The sequence below is a fragment of the Helianthus annuus genome, chromosome 5 (assembly GCF_002127325.2).
Source record: "Helianthus annuus cultivar XRQ/B chromosome 5, HanXRQr2.0-SUNRISE, whole genome shotgun sequence".
NCBI lineage: Eukaryota > Viridiplantae > Streptophyta > Magnoliopsida > Asterales > Asteraceae > Helianthus > Helianthus annuus.
In genome coordinates, this window is record NC_035437.2 from 133,837,304 (window position 1) to 133,858,740 (window position 21,437).

At 37.2% G+C, this 21,437-nt stretch overlaps 1 protein-coding gene and 1 long non-coding RNA gene across 3 annotated transcripts; both read right to left on the reverse strand.

Moving 5' to 3' along the window:
* Positions 1-4,226: 4,226 nt before the first annotated feature.
* Positions 4,227-5,945, reverse strand: LOC110941357. Of its 2 annotated transcripts, XM_022182976.2 has the most exons (5): positions 5,701-5,944; positions 5,551-5,609; positions 4,899-4,937; positions 4,731-4,826; positions 4,227-4,611 (listed from the first exon to the last, which is right to left on the reverse strand). In XM_022182976.2, exons 1-5 carry the CDS (start codon positions 5,875-5,877, stop codon positions 4,482-4,484), a joined length of 501 nt encoding a protein of 166 aa, XP_022038668.1. In that variant the 5' UTR covers positions 5,878-5,944; the 3' UTR covers positions 4,227-4,481. The 2 variants fall into 2 exon arrangements, with proteins under 2 accessions (XP_022038668.1, XP_022038669.1); XM_022182977.2 differs by lacking the exon at positions 4,899-4,937 and having other exon boundaries at positions 5,701-5,945.
* Positions 5,946-9,926: 3,981 nt separating this feature from the next.
* Positions 9,927-12,011, reverse strand: LOC118492340. Its single transcript, XR_004893276.1, has 2 exons — positions 11,011-12,011; positions 9,927-10,399 (listed from the first exon to the last, which is right to left on the reverse strand). It is a non-coding gene; the product is annotated as an uncharacterized LOC118492340 (long non-coding RNA).
* Positions 12,012-21,437: the final 9,426 nt, after the last annotated feature.

Consider the following 21,437-nt stretch of genomic DNA (forward strand, 5'->3'; position numbering starts at 1 on the left):
TGTCGAATTTTCAAAGACTTTACTGATTAAGGATTGATTAACATTATTAATAGGAAAAACTTTGTCTGAATAAATTTTATCATCACCAACAAGAGTGTACAGCAAATTCACACTCTCCGACTCGTTTGCAGACGAGGACTTGATTGCAACAGTCTTAGCGGGTTTTGCATGAGGATCACATAGAATGTAATTATCAAGAGGTATGTCCTCATCATTGATTACCGCATCAGACTTTGCAGGAATAGTGTCATCAGGTTCATCATCAGAAGAATCAGCATCCTCGATAATGACAGGAGGATCCTGATTCAGCTCAGCAGAAGTCACACATGTATCTGCTGATACATCTGAATCTGAGGATACTTCTTTCTTGTATCCGAGTCCTGTTGCAAACTCCTTCACATCAAGAGGGACAGATGGTTCAAAGAAAGTTCTGTCTTCCTCGTCAGGCATCGCATCATAATTGTGTCTCACATGTGGTGGACATTTCTTGTAACCTATGCATGTGACATCCCGTTTTTCTTTCTGAACGTTAATGATGTGATCCAACACATAGCTAGAGCTCAAATAACTGTCTAGCTTAAGTTGGATTGCCTCACTTTCGGTTTTCACACAAGCCATCTCCTTTTGCATAATCTCAAGGCGAGATATATACAAATTAATGTCAGTTTGTTTTCTTGAAACCATTTTAGTTAGCTCGGTTTTATCTTTCTTTAACTTTTCAATTACCGATTTAAACTCTTTTTCATGGTTTTCGTAAAACATGTTGGCTTCAGTGCATTTGGAAAGATCCACGGTTAATTTCTGATTGTGGATAAATGTCACATCATACTTCTCTTGCAAAGCTTCATGTTTGCTTTGCAATTCACACCACTTATCCTTCAATGAAACATGTTTGTCTTGCAAGTCAAACAAACTAGCTTGTAAAGCATCATGTTTGCCTTGCAACTCAGACATGTTTGCTTCTAAATCATCACATTTAGCACACAAACTATCACATTTATCACAATTAATAGCAGTGGGTTCATCGACACATACCTGACTTGATGAACTGTCGACATTAGCCATAAAGGCTGAATGGAGAGAAGACGAAGAGTAAGCAGCTTGATCCACCAAAATAGATCTTCTATCAGTTCCTGCTGCTGCTTCCTCCAAAAGATCATCAATATCAGCATCAACTGACGCACTAGATGTCTCACCAACATGATCATCGCCTGAACTCGAGGATTCTTCATCTGAACTCCTGCTATAACCCGAAGAGTCTTCATCCTCAGAAGATTCACCACCATTGGCGGAAGATTCTCCACCACTGATGTGAACTAGATCATTTACAACCTCAGCAAAACATGCTGTTCCATCTGGAGCATCACCACTTAACTGAATTGACCAGTCACAACCTTCATCTACTTGAACCACAAGTGCCTGGTTGGCATTTGATGGTCCTGATTGACTCTGGTTGTTAACAGGCACCAATGTGCGCTCGTTGTTCCTCACTTGATTCTGATTTGCCCTGTTACCTTGACCTCTGAAAGGATTCTGGTTTCCATGTTGAGATGGTCTCGTACATTCACGCTTGAAATGACCACGTTCACCACAATTGAAGCACTTAACAGCCTGCTTATCGAACCCGTACTTGGTGTCTTTCTTGCTTTCCAAGCTGGTTCTACCAGTTCTCTCCATGAAATCCTTTGCTCGTCTAACAGCACTGGCAAAGGCCCACTTGATGTGCATCATCTCCATCTCCTCCTTATCGATCTGCTGATAGTCTTCTTGTGTCAGATTAATGTTACCAATCTGACCTTCCACTAGCCCACAGTACGCACTCACTAAAGTGTTAAGCAGCTCCATGTGTTCCTTTGCTACTTCCACACTAACCTTTGAAAAGCTTGAAGTGTCGAGCCGTACTGTATTTGGCTTTGATTGCTGCCCAGCAGATGATGTATTTCCATAACACGCTTGTTGTTGAGCAGGAGAAGGTGGTGGTAGTGGATTTCCATACATGTCTGTGGTGGGAGCTGGCTTAACAGGGACTTGTATCTGATTGCCATACATATCCGTGCTTGTGACAAACGCCGTCTGAAGTGGAGCATGTGAACCAGGTCTTGCAGACGAAGAACTAGAAGTTCCATAATACATCTCAGGGTTGCATGGCACAATGGATTTTGCAACAGAGGTACTGGGAGTTCCATAATACATTTCTGGATTTTGTGGCACTGGAACTCTTTTTGCCTTTTAGGTTTCCTCCGGATCCTTGTTTTCTAAAAGCTGCACGAAGTCGTTGATGTTTGTAGTACCCAAAACCCCGTTATACTTCAAAATCTCCAAGAAACTATTCCATTGGGGAGGCAACGCATCAGCAAACTTCTTCACCACCTCTGCTGTAGTTGTTACTACTCCAAAATTACCCAATTCGGTAAGCAAATGATAAAACCGGCTTGTCATATCTCCCAAAGACTCCTTATCCATACACGTGAAACCGTCGGATTCTTTCTTGAGAAGATCATGACGCAATTGACGTGTTGCTTCATTCCCTACCTCTCTGGTCTTCAACGCGTCCCACAGCTTCTTCGTTGTCTTGAAGCTGACAAACTGGTGGTAGATATCTTTGCTTAACGCTTGAGTGAGAATGGCGTATGCTTTCTTTTCCAGATCATACGTTTTCTTTTGATCTTCAGGAAGATCGGCAAACGTAGAAGTAGATGAAGCAGCAACCTCTATAGCTTGATCGAAATCAATAGTGAAACTTATCCACAGTTCGGTATTTTGACCAAGAACGTATGTACGAAATATATCAACCCAACCCGGATATTCGTTTAAGTGCATCAACTTTGGAGGTCGATTCAAACTTCCGGTTTCGCTTTCGCTTAATAGAATACTTTGAATGCTCGGAGTTTGATTCGATACGAATGCCCATTGACCAGTTGATATGGCATTTGCTTGCGAAGATGTCGACACCGGAGATTCGGCCCATGAGGGAGATAAACTTGTATTTGTGTACTTTCCCCCATCTGGAGCCGGAGTACCCCACCAACTTGGATTCATGTTTGATATGGAAAACTGAATACCTGAAAATTACAACTCAAACAAACAGTTAAGTAACAATTACAAACCTTCTGTTTAGATTTAACAAGGTGTTTCGACGAAACGATTTTCTACGACAGATTTTAAGCACTTGGTTTACCAAATAGATTTTTGTGAAAATGGGCTTGGCGAAACAGAATGGTTGTTATTGACGAAACAGATTTGGTGTGTTGGGCTTGACGAAACAAGATTATACCTTTTGGGCTTCCATGAAACACACCTACTGGCCCAAAAGTAAAATTAAAAACCCAACACAAATATTTGTTTTGTTTGACGAAACAGGATCCCTCCCTTGTTAATTTGTAAATGGTGAAACAAATAAATTACTTTGTCTTGTGCTTTATGACTTAAAGTCAACGAAACAAAGTGCTTCTGTGAGCTTTTGACGAAAAGGAAGGCACCTTTTGTTTTTTTTTTTTTTAATATATGACAAAACAAAGCTTTACTTTACTTAACAATTTTACGAAACAGAAATGTTGTGTTTCGTCAAAGCTGATTTCTTGTTGGGCTTCGACGAGACTGGCCCAAATCTCAAAACAAATTCCAACTTTGACGTATGAAAGGTTCGGTTACAAGCTCAATGTTTACAAATCTATTTTGCAAACTCTCTCTTAGTGTGTGTGCTCTCACAAATATGCTCTCTGTGTTCTACAATGTGTTCTCCTACTTTCCTTATCCACAGATAGGCTATTTATAGTTACAGCACAACGAATCACATCTTTGGCGAATCAGGCTTGGCGAATCAGAACATCATTGGCGAAACTGGAAAGCATTTGACGAAATGGAAACATGTTTGACGAAACATTCTGTTTCGTCAATATCCCATTAGTTTCGTTGATATTGGGCTTCGGCCCAGATGTGTTGAAATCCTTGTATGCTGATTGGCCCAAGTTAATAAACAGACTCATGCACGTACATTCTACTTGATTCAAATATGTGCATGTTAGTCAAATTCTTGACATCATCATGACATCATCATGATGATGTCATGATGATGTGTCAACCGGGAAATGTTCTCGGCTCTCCGTGCTTCGCGTGTCGAGCTCTGGGACGCACGACGGAGGAATGTCGTGACGTCGGGCTTGAGCCGAACCTAACCGTGTCGAACCGAGCCAAGTCGAACCGAGTCGAGTCGCGGCCACATAATATGTATCAACAGTATTGTATGCCATTTCGTCTAAATATGGATTATACAGAAATGCTAAGCATTACATGACCCATCAGTATTGTATGCCATTTCGTCTAAATACGGATTATACAGAAATGCTAAGCGTTACATGACCCATCATTATTGTATGCCATTTCGACGAAATATGGATTATACAGAAATGTGAAGCGTTACATGACACATCGGTATTGTATGCCATTTCGTCTAAATATGGATTATACAGAAATGTGAAGCGTTACATGACCCATCGGTATTGTATGCCATTTCGTCCAGACATAACCATTGGTTTCATAATCAATTTTTGAAACTCGATCAACATGTAACCATGCCTTGATCTTTCTATTGATAGCCGTTGAAAAGATATACTATCAAGACAAACACTTCAAATTAGAAAGAAAAAAAAAGAATTTTACATTTAAGTACTCAAAGATAAAACTGAGTTCAACAAGTTTGATGTTGAAGAAGAGCATACACTATCACATACCTGAATGTTATCCTTGCTATGCGGACATATAGAACTAACAGGTGCGTCATGTCCTTCAAAGAAGAATAAGTTGGCACCTGTTTTAGCATCCTAAACCTGTATTAACCCATGATTTTTTTAAGCTTCACTTCAAAGCAGTTTGAAGCCGGTTCAGGTTAAAACCCTAACCCGATTTGTGCACCTCTAACTTCAACTACGTCTCTAGACCTGTTTATCAAAAAATGCAGCAATTAACCCCAAAGATACCCTAACCATCATCTTTATGGTTATGATCATCAGCCTTCAGGTTCTCCACACGGAGATGGCTTATGACCATTGCCCTAAAAATGAAATAACATAGAATGTTAAGCCCTTAAAATCAATGCCAATTTGATTAAAGTTTTCTGATTTGATACTTAGAAGTTGCTTGTGTTTTCGATGACAAGGGGATAGCCCCTACAAAATTTTATTAGTATAAACTTTGTACAACAAGTTGTATGTATATGAACTAAACCAATTGAAGATTTGTGTGTAACTGAAAAAACTTTTATTAAAACACCTACAGAAAGAATATCAATGTAACATATAGAAAACATATGAATCCTGATTAATTAACTTTACCAAAAAAATTATCCAAATTTTTCAGATTCGACTGAATCCCAACAAAGAGCGTTAAACCAAAAAAACAGCCAAAAGATTATGGTTCTTAATAATCACGAGGAATATCTTTGGTAAGATATGGGCGATTAGTAAATATAAACATCCTTAAGTTGCCATAGATCTAAAGGATAGCTTCTTGAAGCTCAACGAATTATATAGAATTTATACGATTAACAGCTACCTGAAACGAGATGGGTCTTCCGAAATCCGATGAGCAGTCAACGATCGTTCTTCAACACCCTACATGATGATACCGATTCTATGTTATGAAAACAAAAACAAAAACAAAAAAACTGAAATAAGACCATAACTAGTTTCTGATCAAACTCACCGATGATTTACCCAAATCGGGAGGCCAGATTTTTTTGAACTTGCACGAAAAAGCAGTAGCCATGTCTGACGGCTGCGGTGGTAGTCTGACAAACGAACAACAAGAGAGAGTAGAATTTATAATCGGGTTTACCCTACAATAATTATTTTGCATTCCACCCCCTCCACTTACTCCCATTTCTACATTTTACCGTTCATATCTTAAAGTAGTAATTTTATTTGCAAGTTTTTCTCACCTAACATCTTTTATATACTACATGAATTTAGATAAGATGGTGGAAAAGCCTTTAGTTGATGCAAATGTGTCATTGTGTAAAAATCTTAAGGGAGTTGTTGGTAAAGGATAGCTCTAAATAAAGAATTAGCAATAGTTAAAGATGGGGTTGAAGGTCAACCAACAGTTGGCTTTGTTAAAACAATCCTTAAACGACTACAATTTTAACGGAGGGCAAAACAATTGGAAGTGGAGTGGTGTCGATCAGGAGATCGTGTCGGTTGCTGGATTGAGATTCAAGCTTCATGATGCCGCTAAATCCGATTCAAGCCTCAGTTAATCGGATACCAGGGGCTATTTGTTTACATCTTAATGAGTCTCCTAGTGGTTCAGACCTCTTACTGGTTCAGCATTTAACGGTTCAGACTGTTTGTTTCACGAGCAGATGTATGGATGATTCAGACATTTGCCTCTGAATGGTTAAGATTTACACAGAGTCTAAATGGTTAAGACCTTTAATCTGAATTGGTCAGACATTTGACTCTGAACGGTTAAGCATTATACAGGCTCTTAATGGTTCAGACCCCTTACTGGTTCAGCACTTAATGGTTCAAACCTCTTACTGGTTCAGCACTTAACCATACAGATATTGCCAAACAGCCCCTAAGTTGAACCTAGCTTGTCAGGGCGTGGATGTGGGCGTTCAAAACTGCCCTCCATCTGGTTTGAGGGAGGAGCCAACTTGTCATATTTTATGGGATTGTTGGATAGCTAAATCCATTTGGTGGTCGATTATGGTTTGGCTTAAAATCCCATATCTAGATCTGGAGCTCCTGATTCAACATATTCTTGGTTCGACGTTGGAGATGAAAGCTTCTAAGGATTAGAAGAAGATTATTGGAGCGGTTCTTTTGGTTGCGGCCTGGTAGATTTGGAAGTCAGGAACGAGAAGATCTTCAACAATCATCACATTTACTTCACATGACCGACAGATCTAATCAAAGAGAATTTGTTTGTGGATTAAAAGTAGATCTAAGTATGACAATATTAATTAGGATAGGCGATGTGAGTTTAATATCCATGATGTAATATTGTAGCTGTCGGGGGTTGATTTCTTATTTTATATATAGAAGTTCCGCAGTTCAAAAAGTGAATTTAGATAAGAGTCAATAAAAGCAAAACATGAGTTTTCACACTTTTGGTAAATTAAGGGTTTAAGTATTTGTTAAATACAATTCATTCTTTGTGAATTAATTATTTCACCGATGATAATAATTTTAAGGGAAAGTACATAAATCACACATGTTGTGATATAGTACGAATCATAAAAATACATACTAAATAACAGTACTATGTACGTGCAATAGGTAGGCACAAGGTCATAGTTAGCTTAATTTGTTTTCTATGACTGTTGTTCGAAAATCAATGTCACCAAGCATCCCGAGAAATGTTGATGAAATATCCATTTTTGTAAAAGACATTGAAGACAGTTTGCAGAGATCTTATTGTAAAATGTGGGTGTCAATTTTTATTGGAAGTAGAAAGGTTTGGAGTTATTTATAGGTTTAAATTTATAGTTACTTTTTTAGTAAAGGTGAGAGAGCCAACGGCTCTTTTCCAATGGTCATAATCCGCCCCATGACAATGACTCGCGACACCTACCTGCCATCACGCCCTAGGAGCAGTGTTTCCCTCTGTCTTTTGGGCTAATGTGGCGGTAAACGTGAATGCATTACACACAACTTCATAGTTAAAGAAAACCTAGGCAACGTTGATTTTTCAGATCCTCCAAAATCTTACATCAAATCGTCGTAAATCTGATATCTCCCTAGAAGTTGACAAACCAGAACTTTATTATGTACTATGTTTAAATCAGTTGCCTTCATTCATATTTCCTCGTATTCTCATGTGATATATCTTTAATGATCTCCTAAAAATATACCTAATATGAATAATAGATTTGTCAGCACACAACTGGGAGCTCATATATGGTTAGTATATCAAAAACAACAATGAATCTCAATGAAAAGAATGTAGTTAGCATCTTAAAAGAATGGTGCACCTAATGAAAAACATATGAAATGAGTCAAAAATAAAATTTCTAGCAATGTATGTTTCTAAAAGCCATGTGGGTATATACGTAAGCTATTATAGACACAGAAATTGTCCTCATAATTTAAGGAAACACATCATTTGTATGGTAGCTAAAGAATAATAGATATTCAAAATATTATTAGCATTGTGTGTATACGTTCACATAATTCCTTTTTGAAATACTATGAACAATTAAAAGTCGTTCTATAACCAAGGTCTTGAACGTTGTAAAAACAGTGAGGTGCAACCTCTAACAGCAACCCTAATCGCTTGGTATCCAACGTTGCACCCATTTATGATATATAGGTTGTGCCCATGCCAGTTGTATAGTGAGGCACAACCTCTAACAAAAACCCTAATCGCCATTAATGTTGACCAAGGTTTTTGCTCTCATTAGATCTACGCGAAGATCGACGGTTTATGACCCAAAACGCATCACAAGCATCACATAGTTCCTTTATGACTATAAATTTTTTATACCATGTCACCTTTAATGTAAAACTAAGCTTGAATCGCTTGAAACCCACAATTCAGGTTTGACGCCTTGAGTTCACCGATTAAAGGGCTTAAAATCCTTATCCGTTTACTCGAAAACGAACCCTGAGAAGCCCCTCGTTGTTTCCCTTGGATCTACTTCCATATCTTTCTCTCTTTATACTCACTCCTTTCTCTCCCAAGAATCATCAAGATGAAGAACCCAAATGAAGCTTTTGGGTTTCCTTTCCTTTAAATACTCTCATGTGATGGTCTTCTTTGTCCCTCATGAGCTATTAATAAATTCCTTTTATAAAAAATTTGGGGCGTTACCATATTCACCCAACTAGGGTATATCCCATGGCCAAGATAATAACCATATGTTATATTCAACTCCATTTACACAAAATATAATGAACTACTACGTAGTTGTTATTGTAAGAAATATATAGATTTTTTTAGGTCAAATGTGTTGGCTCATGTGGATCCCACCTTGAGAACAGATGATAGAAAGCCAAAACAGTTCTGCAATCCACTGATCCAGAATGACAGTTTTTTGCATTCCTTCTCCGCCCAATAATAAAGGCATTAAACAATTGCTGCTTCTAAGGTCTGCTGGTTCCCTAAAGTCTGCTAAAGCTAAACCGCTGATGGAGACAAAGGTCTGCTGGATGCTAAGGTCTGATCAACCTTTGAAGAAGGTCTGCTAAAGCTTCATTAGAGGATAGTGTCATCAGTGTTTTGTAATCAGTGTTTGTAATACAATAGTGTTTAGCATAGCAGAGGTTAGAAGTTGTTATAGCTGTTAGATGTCATTGCCTAGGTGACATCAACAAAGATTCCTTAGTGGTTTCGTTTGTACTATAAATAGAACATTGCATGTACTGTTCTATTAGATCACTTAACACACACACACTTGCATTTTGTACGAACAAACTGAGTGATCAAAGGTTGAGGGGGAGAATTTTATTAATGCATACGTAAATTCAATCATTCAATTGAAAGTGTTCATGATGAAAGTAAATTTCTCATTGTTTGTGTTATAAAGTTTACATTCATTCTGCTGCAAATTATTTCATCTTTTTATCATCTTCCATTGTTTCATCTTAAACAAACATAAACAAGTGAAACTCAGATCCTAACAATTGGTATCAGAGCTTAGGTCAATCAAATTGGATTTAATAATCAATTTGATATAAAAGATCAGTTCAATTCATTGATATCATTTGTTCGTAGTAGTTGAAAAACAGAGTTAAAAGTTTAATCACGTTCAGAGTTGGTTAATCGAAAAACTTTGTAAAACAACCAAAATGTCTCAAAACACACGGGATCCTGACAACACTGGCACCTCGTGCAAACCACCTATTGATAGGTCCGTAACGATCCGGTTTCAGTCTCGGTTCGGTATAAAATATGGAGACGAGTGATTTGAGCCAAGAACAATCGATAATAAACAATAAAGATATAAACTTTAAGGATTGGAACAAAGCTATTTTGAATGATAGTGATGAACAAATACAAAAGATAATGATCCACCCCGGGTGAGCTCCCCCGAGGTGGGGGTTCCCAAATGCACCCCTAAAAAGTGGTGTCTAGTATTCTATTTATAGACCCTGAGCCTTGTTTTCCAAGCAAGCCGCCTCTTGCTTGGAAAACCTCCTAAACTCCATAAAACAAACGACTATCACAATTAAAACTCGCTACCTCATACAAATTATAACATCGCTAACTAAGGTCGCCATAATTGATAACATCATTCTCTAATTTGTCCCAACAATATTCCCCCGAGAATGATGCTATCAATTCTTCAAATGATCTTCAAAAATAAATCTGATGTCGTCTTCGAATCTTCACAAATCGGCTAAATACCCAAAATCTTCATTGTCGTTTTCCCCCGCAAAGGTAGACCCTCCTATATCTTGTCGATCAAAGCCCCGTATCTTATTAAAGATAAAATTGTAATAGGCATATGATATGGTTCAAACTTCAATGATAAAAATTAAATAACTAGCTTCATTGTGAGGATCGTCAACTTTGACAGATTGCATTGAGCTCCTGATCCACCGCTAAAGTCACTCAATACCATAAAATTTAACGGCCCAAAATATATCATAAAATCTCTGGCCAGTCTTGTTCGCGGCCCCAAAAAAAATGTATAATAAATCCCAGCCAAAACTGATTAACACTCTAGGCCCACTAATACACTTTTAAAATCTGGCCCATAAAAATATTCTTGTAATCCCGACCTAAAAATATTATCATAAAGACGCCGGCCTAAATATATCATAAAATCGTTGGCCCAAATAAGCACAAAATCACCAAACACAATAATCTTGCGGAATCACAAGTCTTAAAAAAATTAATCCAACCCAATCGTAGAAGCCCAAAAATAACAACTGCTCCAACAATCCATAAAATGGCATACACACAGTATACTCATACCTTTTTCATGTGGGCCCCAATCAAAAATTTCTTAGAATACGAGTAGTGATTTAGAATGTGAGCCTGTCATTCCAAATGATAACATACCTCATATTTTAGTAGACACAACCGTCAAGCTTAAGTGGGCCCCAGAACATTCCAACATGCTTGAAATGATAATGTAATCATTGGGCCTCATACCTAGCCCATTCAAACCTTTCATGTGCAAACCCTAGCTACAAAGAAATCCAGCCGTCAACTGCATCAACAAAACTTTCAGCCGACATCACCGGAAGTTGTCCACCGGTGGTATCGAAGTGAACGAGAGTTGAACAACCTGATGCATCGGTTTGCTTTTCTCAAATTTTTCATGATTGATCTTCATCTACGTCTCCTAGGGTTCTCAGAAGGAACCCGATCTTCATCATTATTAACAACCAAATCCAAAATCAATGAACACCACCCTACCTCCGATTATGAACTCTGGTGAGTAACGAGAACAGAACAAACTCCGGTATAAGACAATCTCGTACTATCCTCATCCAGCATCGATCAGAATCCAACTCCTCGTACACGCCGTTCTTTTCTTCTTCACCAGCATCCCAACGCCGCCGTCCATCGCCGCTGCCGCCGTCTCCGGCGCCACCGCTAACACATCTCGAGCCATCGCTACCATTCATCTTGAATCGCAAACCGAATACCAATCCCCCACTTCACGTTTGAGACAGAAACAACAGGCCTTTTTTTAAACCATTCCATGGAGAAATCAGAAGTGGTGGATGTTAAGAATAAAAAAAATGTAGTGGAAGAACAATGCTAGAATTATTGTCAGTGATAATAGAGGACCTTGAAACAAAAACCCTATCTGCCAATCATGATAACAACGGCCACTGAACACAAGAATAACCGTACCTCCTTTTATCCATGAATGTTCATACACCACCCCCATCCTTTACGACAACCACATACAATCTTGAACCTATGTTGCCGAAAGAAAGATCCTCATCCCAGTGACGGATCCAGAAACTTTTTCATGGGGGTGCGGGGTATTTTTATGGATTTTAGGCCCATTGGTATATAAAAAAAATTCGGTTCATATCGAGTCGGTTCGGAACGGGTCATGTAAAAGAAAAGAACATCAAGCTAAAATATATATAATCATCAAAAACATGTTAAACGTCGTTACAAATACATTTAAAATGTCACCCTATTGGTTTTCATTTTTTGAAATCTATCCAAAACTTATAGAGCTACTTTTCTAAGCAAGTCTTTCTTTATATAACATATACAACTAATTTTCAACACTAAACACTTAGGGCCTGTTTGTTTACCTCTTAATGAGGCTCTTAATGGTTCAGACCTCTTACTGGTTCAACACTTAATGGTTCAGACTGTTTGTTTCACGAGCAGATGTCTGAATGGTTCAGATATTTGCCTCTAAATGGTTAAGATTTATACAGAGTCTGAATGGTTAAAACCTCTAATCTGAATTGATCAGACATTTGCCTCTGAACGGTTAAGCATTATACAGGCTCTTAATGGTTCAGACCTCTTACTGGTTCAGCACTTAATGATTCAGACCTCTTACTGGTTCAGCACTTAACCATTCAGATGTTGCCAAACAACCCCTTAAACAATAATCACCAAACTTCATAATTTTCAACTTTAAAATCAAGTCCTAGTTTTAATTGTTGATTCCTTCTAGCTAACCATTTAAACACACTAAACTTTAACTAAAACAACAAAATCAGCCAACTAAAGTTTCAAAAAACAACAAAACAACTAAAATTTCAACCTTTTTTAACAATTTTATTTCTCCTAAAAATCCAAATAAAACAGGAAAACAACAAAGTAATCGAACCATACCCGGAAAGAGTGATGAAGATGTTTTCATGAGTTTGGTGGCCGGAATTGCGATGGGTTGGGGTATTATATTTTACTTCAAATTAGATTATTAGATTGGGTTTGGCTTGGATTATGGTGTGTTTATTGGGTTAAAGGTTAAGAGAAAGTTAATTAGTTAAGTGGAAAGTTAATTAGGTAGTATATATATATATATATATATATATATATTTTTTAAATCAGTGTTTAGTAAAAAATTTTATAGATTCATAAGATTTTTTTTCCTAAAGAAGGCGGTCGAAAATTTCCAAGGGGTGCGGACGAAAATTTTCAAGGGGTGCGGTCGGGATTTTATCAGGAATTTAACACTAAATTTTCTTTTTTCAAGGGGTGCGCCCGCCTACCTTAATATATATGTGGGACGCCCCTGCCTCATCCCTACTTTAATATAAAACACAAGATCTTTGCACTTTTAACGTCTCTGGCGGGTTTTTCGGTGAAGATCCAACCAAACCAAAACTAAAACGAGCTATCATGGCTCTGATACCAAATGATAGGTCCGTAACGATCCGGTTTCAGTCTCGGTTCGGTATAAAATATGGAGACGGGTGATTTGAGCAAAGAACAATGGATAATAAACAATAAAGATAAAAACTTTAAGGATTGGAACAAAGCTATTTTGAATGATAGTGATGAACAAATACAAAAGATAATGATCCACCCCGGGTGAGCTCCCCCGAGGTGGTGGCTCCCAAATGCACCCCTAAAAACTGGTGTCTAGTATTCTGTTTATAGACCCTGAGCCTTGTTTTCCAAGCAAGCCGCCTCTTGCTTGGAAAACCTCCTAAACTCCATAAAACAAACGACTATCACAATTAAAACTCGCTACCTCATACAAATTATAACATCGCTAACTAAGGTCGCTATAATTGATAACATCATTCTCTAATTTGACCCAACACCTATGCTTGTCAGATCTGAGTACAATATCTGGCAACGTAGGGTGGGTCATGTCCTTGCACAGCAAAACACCGGTTGCTGGAAATCGGTTATCTTCGGACCACATGTTCCGATGGTACCGAGTGCAGAAGATCTCAAGATCCAAGTACCTAAGAAACCAGAAAATTACTCTGAGCAGGATTTTCAGAAAATTGAGTTAGATGCTAAAGCATTCAGTATAGTTGTTATAACACTACCCAGTGATATCTATGCTGGTCTGTTACACTGTAACTGTGCAAAAGAGTTATGGGGTGCACTAAAAGAGCAATTCGGTGGGACAGAAGAAGTCATTGAGAACAACAGAGAAGTGTTGAACCAACTATATGAAACATTTTGTCATGTTAAGGGATTGTTATTAACCCAACAGTTTGAAAGGTTTAGTTGTCTAATTAGTGAGCTAAAACTGGTTAATGTGGAACATGTTAATTCAACTTTAAATAGTAGGTTCCTTAGATCATTGCCAGAAAAGTGGGACACTATAGCCTTTGTTACTAGAAGCTCTGTTGGGTTCAAGGAGATGAGTTTGACTAAACTTCATGGTAGGCTTCTCACTTATGAGAGAGAGCTGAACCAGAAAAAGAAGTTACAAGAGTCAGGAAAAGTGGCCGATGACTACTCTTTTGGTAGTACAACACTTTTTGGTCAAAAGAGTCATTTGGTGGCAGTAAGGATCAGAGTTATTACGATCATTACATTGACATAACAGCTAGTAGAGCCTTCAACTCTGATTCTTACTCACCCAACTATGCTTTCACAGCAAATGGGGAAAACCAGATCTCTGACAACTTATCCTTTGAGTTAAATGATCTTCAACATTTTGACCCCACAGATCTGGAAGAAATGGACATTTTACATCGACTTGCCTTGTTGAGTGTGAGAACAAGCAAGTTTTATAAAAGAACTGGTAGAAAGTTTCTAGGGCTGCATGGGAATTTGAAGGCTGGGTTGGATAAATCAAAGATTAAGTGTTATAAGTGTAATAGGCTTGGTCACTTTGCTAGGGAATGTAGGAGTCGAAACAGTGGTCCTATAATCACTCACCCTAGTCCAAGACCTCAAAACACTGTTCACTATTCCCAATATACCCTTGCTCCTCTAATGCAAAACACTACTCAATTTGCACACCCTGTAGACACTGTTCCTGTTCAGTATGTCCAAACCACTATTCCTCAAATCCAGTATGTTCAAGCCCCTCCACCCCAGGTTCAAGTGCAAACTGCACCACAAGCTGCACAAACATCTGCTCCAGCAGAGGCGATTCAACAGAGCTTCTTTACACAAGGCTTTGTTGATTGATGCAGCTTACCTGAGGATTTAACTGGTGAAAATTTTGCTCTAGTTGCTAATTCTGATAACAAACCTGATGAATTCTGTTTTATGGCACTAGAAACAATACCAGAAGGGCTTGAATATGAGGAAGTGAAGTCCAAATCTAAGGTGGTAGAGAAAGATGCTGAAACAGATGTTACAGCAAAAACTATTGGTGAGCAGATGTTAGAATAAAAGGTTGCTAAACCTTTGTTGGAACCTCTGACTGACCCATGGGATTCCAGTGTATGTGATGGTGAATGTGATTGTGCCATTATGGTTGCTGCTAAGGTATCACCTCAAGTTTTAAAAGACTTGTGTTCAAATAAAAGCATTATTAATTTTGCTAACACTAAAGAGGTGAATGAAAACCTTATAAACAAGATCTTAAATGATGAAGTACAATTTGAGAAAACTTTCGAAGAGTTAAATCAAAATTGTTTAAAAAAGAAAATGAAATCATCAGCTTAAAACATGAATCAAGCATAACCAAAACTCCAAACAATGGAAGAAAAATACCAAAGTTACAAAAAGGAGCTTGAGTCTACCCAAACCACTTGTGAAAAATGGGTAGAATCTTGTGAAGGTTATGAGTTGATGCGTGAGAAGTAGATCAAAAGCAATGTGAAATTTGGCATTGGGTTTAGAAAAAATGATCAAGTTTCTAAAAACACTGCGATAAATGAAATCTGGCTTGATTGAAGTAATTCCAACAAATTTGGTTGGTCAAGAAATCAAAGTCATTGATAAAAATGGAAAGAAAATTGTTTTAGAAAAACTAGAGGGATCCTCAACTTTTGAGGAAATTGAAAAATATCAATTCAAACCCACCTGGTCTGATGAATGTGACATTCTTGAAAATTTCAAGCCAATGGATCTTTCCACAATAGAAGGTGTGAAGGCATCCAAGGTCAAAATCATTCCCTTGAAAGACATCCCAGCAGAGATTATAAACTCTGTTGAACATGAAGTTGAAAAGGGGAAGAGAAACGAAAAGGTCAAAAACCTGTTTTGTGATTTTTGTGAAAAGAAGAATCAACTAACAAAAGATTGTTTTCTTATAAAAGCATATGACATTAACAAAACAAGTGTGATTGTGCCTGGACCTCACTACACACTTTGTGGTAAAAAGTATCACCAAACTCAACAGTGTGTATATCTCAAAACTTTTGTGGTTAAAAAAGAGTATATATAAAAAACACAGGAGAGTCCACAAAAATCAACATCAAAAAAACAAAAACAAACAAACCTTTGTCCTTGTTTAAACATCTGTTACAAAACAACTGAATGCAACCTCTGTTCCCAGAGAGGTTCAAGTAACATATGCTCCACCTACAAACCAATTCCCAAGAGGATATGGTCAACCATTGTACCAAAAGGTCCCTCATGGTTATGAAGCCTACAAAAGGCCATCCAAACCAAAAATGAATAGGCATCCTTATGGTTATCATCATCTGACAGGAGATGGTCCTCAACAGTGGTTACATAAAACTGTCCAAACCTCTGACCAAACCACTGTCCACTCTCCTGGACTTAAGGCTGACATGTCTGTGATCCCATCCAAAACCATCTTGGCTTTGGAGACCAACCTAAACTAATTTGTTACTTGATATGCAGGGAGCTTCTGCATGCTTAGATAGTTTATGGTATGTAGATAGTGAAGGCTCCAGGCACATGACTGGATTGGGAGTCTTACTCAAAGATTTCAAAAAACATGGAGGGGGTGATATATCCTTTGGTAACAACTCAAAAGGGAAGGTTTATGAAAAGGTTAATGGAAAGTGTTAATGAAAAGGTTTAAGCCCTAACCTTCCAAGGATTTTAATAAACACTTACATATACATTTTTATAAGTTAGAAAGGGTATTTTATTATATATATATATATATATATATATATATATTTAGGGATAAAAATATATGTATATATTTAATCACCATCATGTGTGTATGTGTAGAAATACTTGTGTATTTTGTGTATGTATTAGAGTTAGGATCATACTAACCAAATACAAAAACGTACACCATACTTGAAACCTTTATACATACTCAAAGGTATAAAACGGACAAGAAACATCATGTATAGCTTTATCGGAAAATACACATATGAAACACACTTATGTTATACCCTTAAACGAGACGCGGACAACGGACGATCGGACATCGAACAAACCATTATATAACAATATATATTGACAAGATAATATATATATATATATATATATATATATATATATATATATATATATAGGGTAAGGTTCATGCGAGAACCACCCTTATTGCGAGAACCGCGAGAACCAATGTGAACGTGTGGCATTATTGTAATTACATGGAAAACTTTAAAATACCCGCTTCCTTCGTTAAGTAACAGTTACCAACGGACGTCAAATAGAAAAATAAAATACACACCAAATAATATCTCACGTCCGATAAACCAAACAAACGATCTAACACCCGTCAAAGCGATTCATACGAACAATCCATTCTTCGAAGGCGATTTATACGAAAAAATCTTCTTCACAGGCGATTTATACGAAAAATCGATTCTGTACGCTCAACGATATCACCAATTTGTCATACAAATCGCCGTATCGTCATACATCCGAGGAATTAGGGCTAATTGAGGAATTAGGGCTAACTTGAAAGAATTCGTTGATTGTTGATGCACAATTAGGGATAATCTGCACAAATAGGGCTAATCGGATTAGCGATTCATCACACAATTCATCAATCGTCAGAAATCAAGCGCCACTCCACTATTTTGTAAGTGTAGTCGATTAAGTTAATACGACTGTTATTATTAGACTCATATTGTAAGTGTAATCGATTATGTTAACACGACCGCACTAGTTTGCAAGTGTATTCGATCATGTTAATATGCCTGTTATCATTGGATTCAGATTTAATATTCCGTAAATAAAAATTTAATAGATCTATTATTAGTTTCATACCTGTATTATTAAGAACTGTGTTTCATATGACGGATGTGATACAAATGATGATGATATACAAATGAGTTTGATATGCTCAACTTATTAGATTCATGCCTGTATTAGTTTCATATAACTGATGTTATACACGTGATGATGTTATACAAATGAGTTTGATATGCTCGGCAACACGAAGTTCGAATTGATACATTTATAATCTAAGTTTGTTTGTAAGTTAATGCACATGTGCATAATTATCAACACATATGTAGTTTGTTTGATTTATTTAACATAATATTAAGGTAAGTTTGTGTAATAAACATTTGTGCAATTGTGCATTGCTCGTCGCCAGTGTACACAGAACCGTATATCAAGGTGTTTCACATACACGTGCACATGTGCATAGTGTACACAGAACCGTATATCAAGGTGTTTCACATACACGTGCACATGTGCATATTTGTTTTTTATTTCGGCATTATGTAATTAAAAAAAGACACTATCATAATTAATAATAGAACATGATCATAAAGTAACATTGTGAGAAATACAACTATGTAGTGTTAAATATAGGAGTATCACGTACATATGTATATATATGCACATGTGCATATGTTAATATGCATGTGTGTACATGTTATTATGCACATGTGCATATATTAATATGCGATTGTACATATGTTAGAAAACGCATATGTGTATATTTTGTATGTCGGCGATTATAACGACACATGTGTACATATTTTTTATATGTGCATATGTTGATATGCACATGTGCATATTTTGTATGCTTACGATTATAATGACACATATGTGCATATGTTGTTACATTGATGAATGTATCATAAATTAGTTGATGAATGTATCATAAATTAATGTTGATGCACACGTTACTTGTAGATAATCAATGGAGAAAACGCAAAAGAAAGTAACATTTGTACTGAGGTCAAGAGATGAAGGATCAACAAGGATGCCTGACGCGGCTGAAGATGAATACAAGAACGATAAGCCAAAAGGTTATAGTTTGTTAATTATATAGTATTTTTTTTGTATTGTTATTTTAGAATATGGGTACATGCACATGTGCATGAATGTTTTTAAAAGTATTTTTTCTTGTTTAACCATTACAAATTGAACTGTAGGCATATTGAAAAGGCAGACCAGAACGAAATCTGAGGATGTCAGTATAAGGAAAAGTAAACGAAAACATAACGAAACAACTGAAGATGTCGAAGGAGATAAAGGTGTTGAAGGAGTCCATACCAGGAATGAAGGAGCTCGTACTAGGAATACAAGGTCCGTAAAATCAAAAAGCACGCCAGCGGGAAACGACGGAAGCACGTACGAGGTGGATATGGAAGATGTTGATGGTATGTGTTATTAAAATAATTAACCGTACTTTAAAATGCATATGTGATTATTTAAAATGCATATGTGATTTATTGATGTAATTTAAAATGCATATGTGCTTATTTAAAATGCATTTGTGATTCTTTGAAATGCATTTGTGATTTATTGGTGCACAAACGTGCGTTTTATAATTATTTTGTTTTAAATTGTCTGCACATGTGCATCGTAATGATTTATTAAAAAGAAAACGTAATGCATTATAAAACAGAAACTAAACAGAAAAATGCAATGCATTATTAAACAGAAACGAAGAACAGAGCAGTTATAACAACGAATAAGACAGGACCCAGAACGGAAAAAAAAGCCAGCGATTCAAAGATCTTTTCGGGCAGTTAAATGGCGTTCCATACGTACACGTTTATCACCGCATCAACTTCCGAGGGGGATAAACGCAATGTCAAACAAACAGAAGCAGACAGTACAAAACATGGGGTTCGGGAGTATATTAAAGATCAAAACAGACAGCATACCAGGAAGACTGGCACATTTTGTAGTAGATAAGTTTAACCAAAGAGATATGGTGATTAAGCTGAGTGTAGGTAATATAGAGGTCAACGAAAATGTAGTAAGCGGGTTGTTAGGATTAAGAAACGGTGGGGTTGTGCTGAATTATCAAAGAAAAGAGAGCAAAAAAGGGAGAAGTAAGGACAAAACAAAGAAAAGTGAAAAGAATGAGGAAACCAAAAAGCACGACGAGGAAGAACAAGTGAACATCGTTAAAGGGACAAAGAAAGGGAAAAAAAAAAGAAAGGGAAAACACGCAGAAAGAAAGAGGTAAAAGGTAAGGAGGATTTAAAAGGCAAAGCAATCGATATAAACGAAGAAGAAGGAGATGATGAAGATGAAAGTCGTGGGACATATGCCATGTGGACCCATTTATACAAAGGGTGTCCAATGACACCAAGTAGGATAGTTGAAAGAATATTATGTAATCAAGATGACGATGGGGTATTTTTCAAATATGATTTTTTAGCGTTGTTTATTAACACAATGGTTATAACACCTCGAAATTTTGTGTCCAATAATGTATTGACACGTGTCTTAAGTTTACACGTGGCGTATCATATTAAATAAAGGACTAATGTTGACAAACCTTGAAAGTATGTAAATTCGAGGGTTATAAATGTCAAACAAGGGTAAATACACTATATAGTAACCCTAAAGGATGCTAGTACCTTCAAACGAATAAATCATGGATCGTACGGAAGCGAAACGCAGATGAAAGTGAGAGATTACAAGCTACAGGGGTTAACTATGTCGACATGTTTAATTATACCTCTGAGTGACCCTTTGACGTACCCGAGGCTTTGTAACAGTAAAATACGCTCACTAGAATATACTGTATAAATTCCGCGAAGTTCCGTTTTAAAACGAGAAAATTATGATCAAGTTCGTACGAGAGGGGTTAAAAGCGTCAACAATGAAAGTTAAGGCTGTTCGAATAATTAATAAAGATAACCGGGGACTTAACAGTACGGGTAAATAACACGAGGCCCTTAGTTGTAAATAATCAAGGGCCAAATCGCAAAGTTACCCCTTCAAACCCGAAAGGTCAGGTTATTAATTACCAAAGATTTCGTTACTAATTACAAGATTTTGATAATCATTACAAAAAGATTGAAAAAGATTTAAACACAACCTTTACGGACCGCAAGGGTCCTGCCTTACGGACCGTAAAGGGGTGAATGATTAAGTTTGTCTCCGCCACAGGCTTACGGACCGCAAGGCCCAAGCCATACGGTCCGTAAGCGATGCCCAGCGACAGAAACTTGGCTGTTGGCTGTTTAAAGCGGTAAAACATTTAAGAATGGGTTTCCCAGAGGTATGGGCGTCCCCTACTCGACCCATAGCACCTTAGGACACCTGCCATTCATCCATACTCATTTGTAGTGTGTGTTGTAAGGATCTAGAGGCAAGTTGTGTACTATAAATGGGCATACATGGTTCACTATTAGAACACACCTCAAAACTCACCTTCTGATCATTCTTGAAGCTCCCAAGTGTTCTTCTCTAGTTCTAAGTCTTACATCAAGTCTCTGTAAGTATGC

Coding starts and splice junctions, on each gene's coding strand:
- LOC110941357 (XM_022182976.2), bottom strand. CDS start 5,877: ATGGGAGTAAGTGGAGGGGGTGGAATGCAAAATAATTATTGTAGGGTA. Junction 4,938..5,550: donor GAAGACCCATCTCGTTTCAG/GTAGCTGTTAAT, acceptor TTTGATAAACAG/GTCTAGAGACGTAGTTGAAG. Junction 4,612..4,730: donor ATAGCAAGGATAACATTCAG/GTATGTGATAGT, acceptor TTGTCTTGATAG/TATATCTTTTCAACGGCTAT.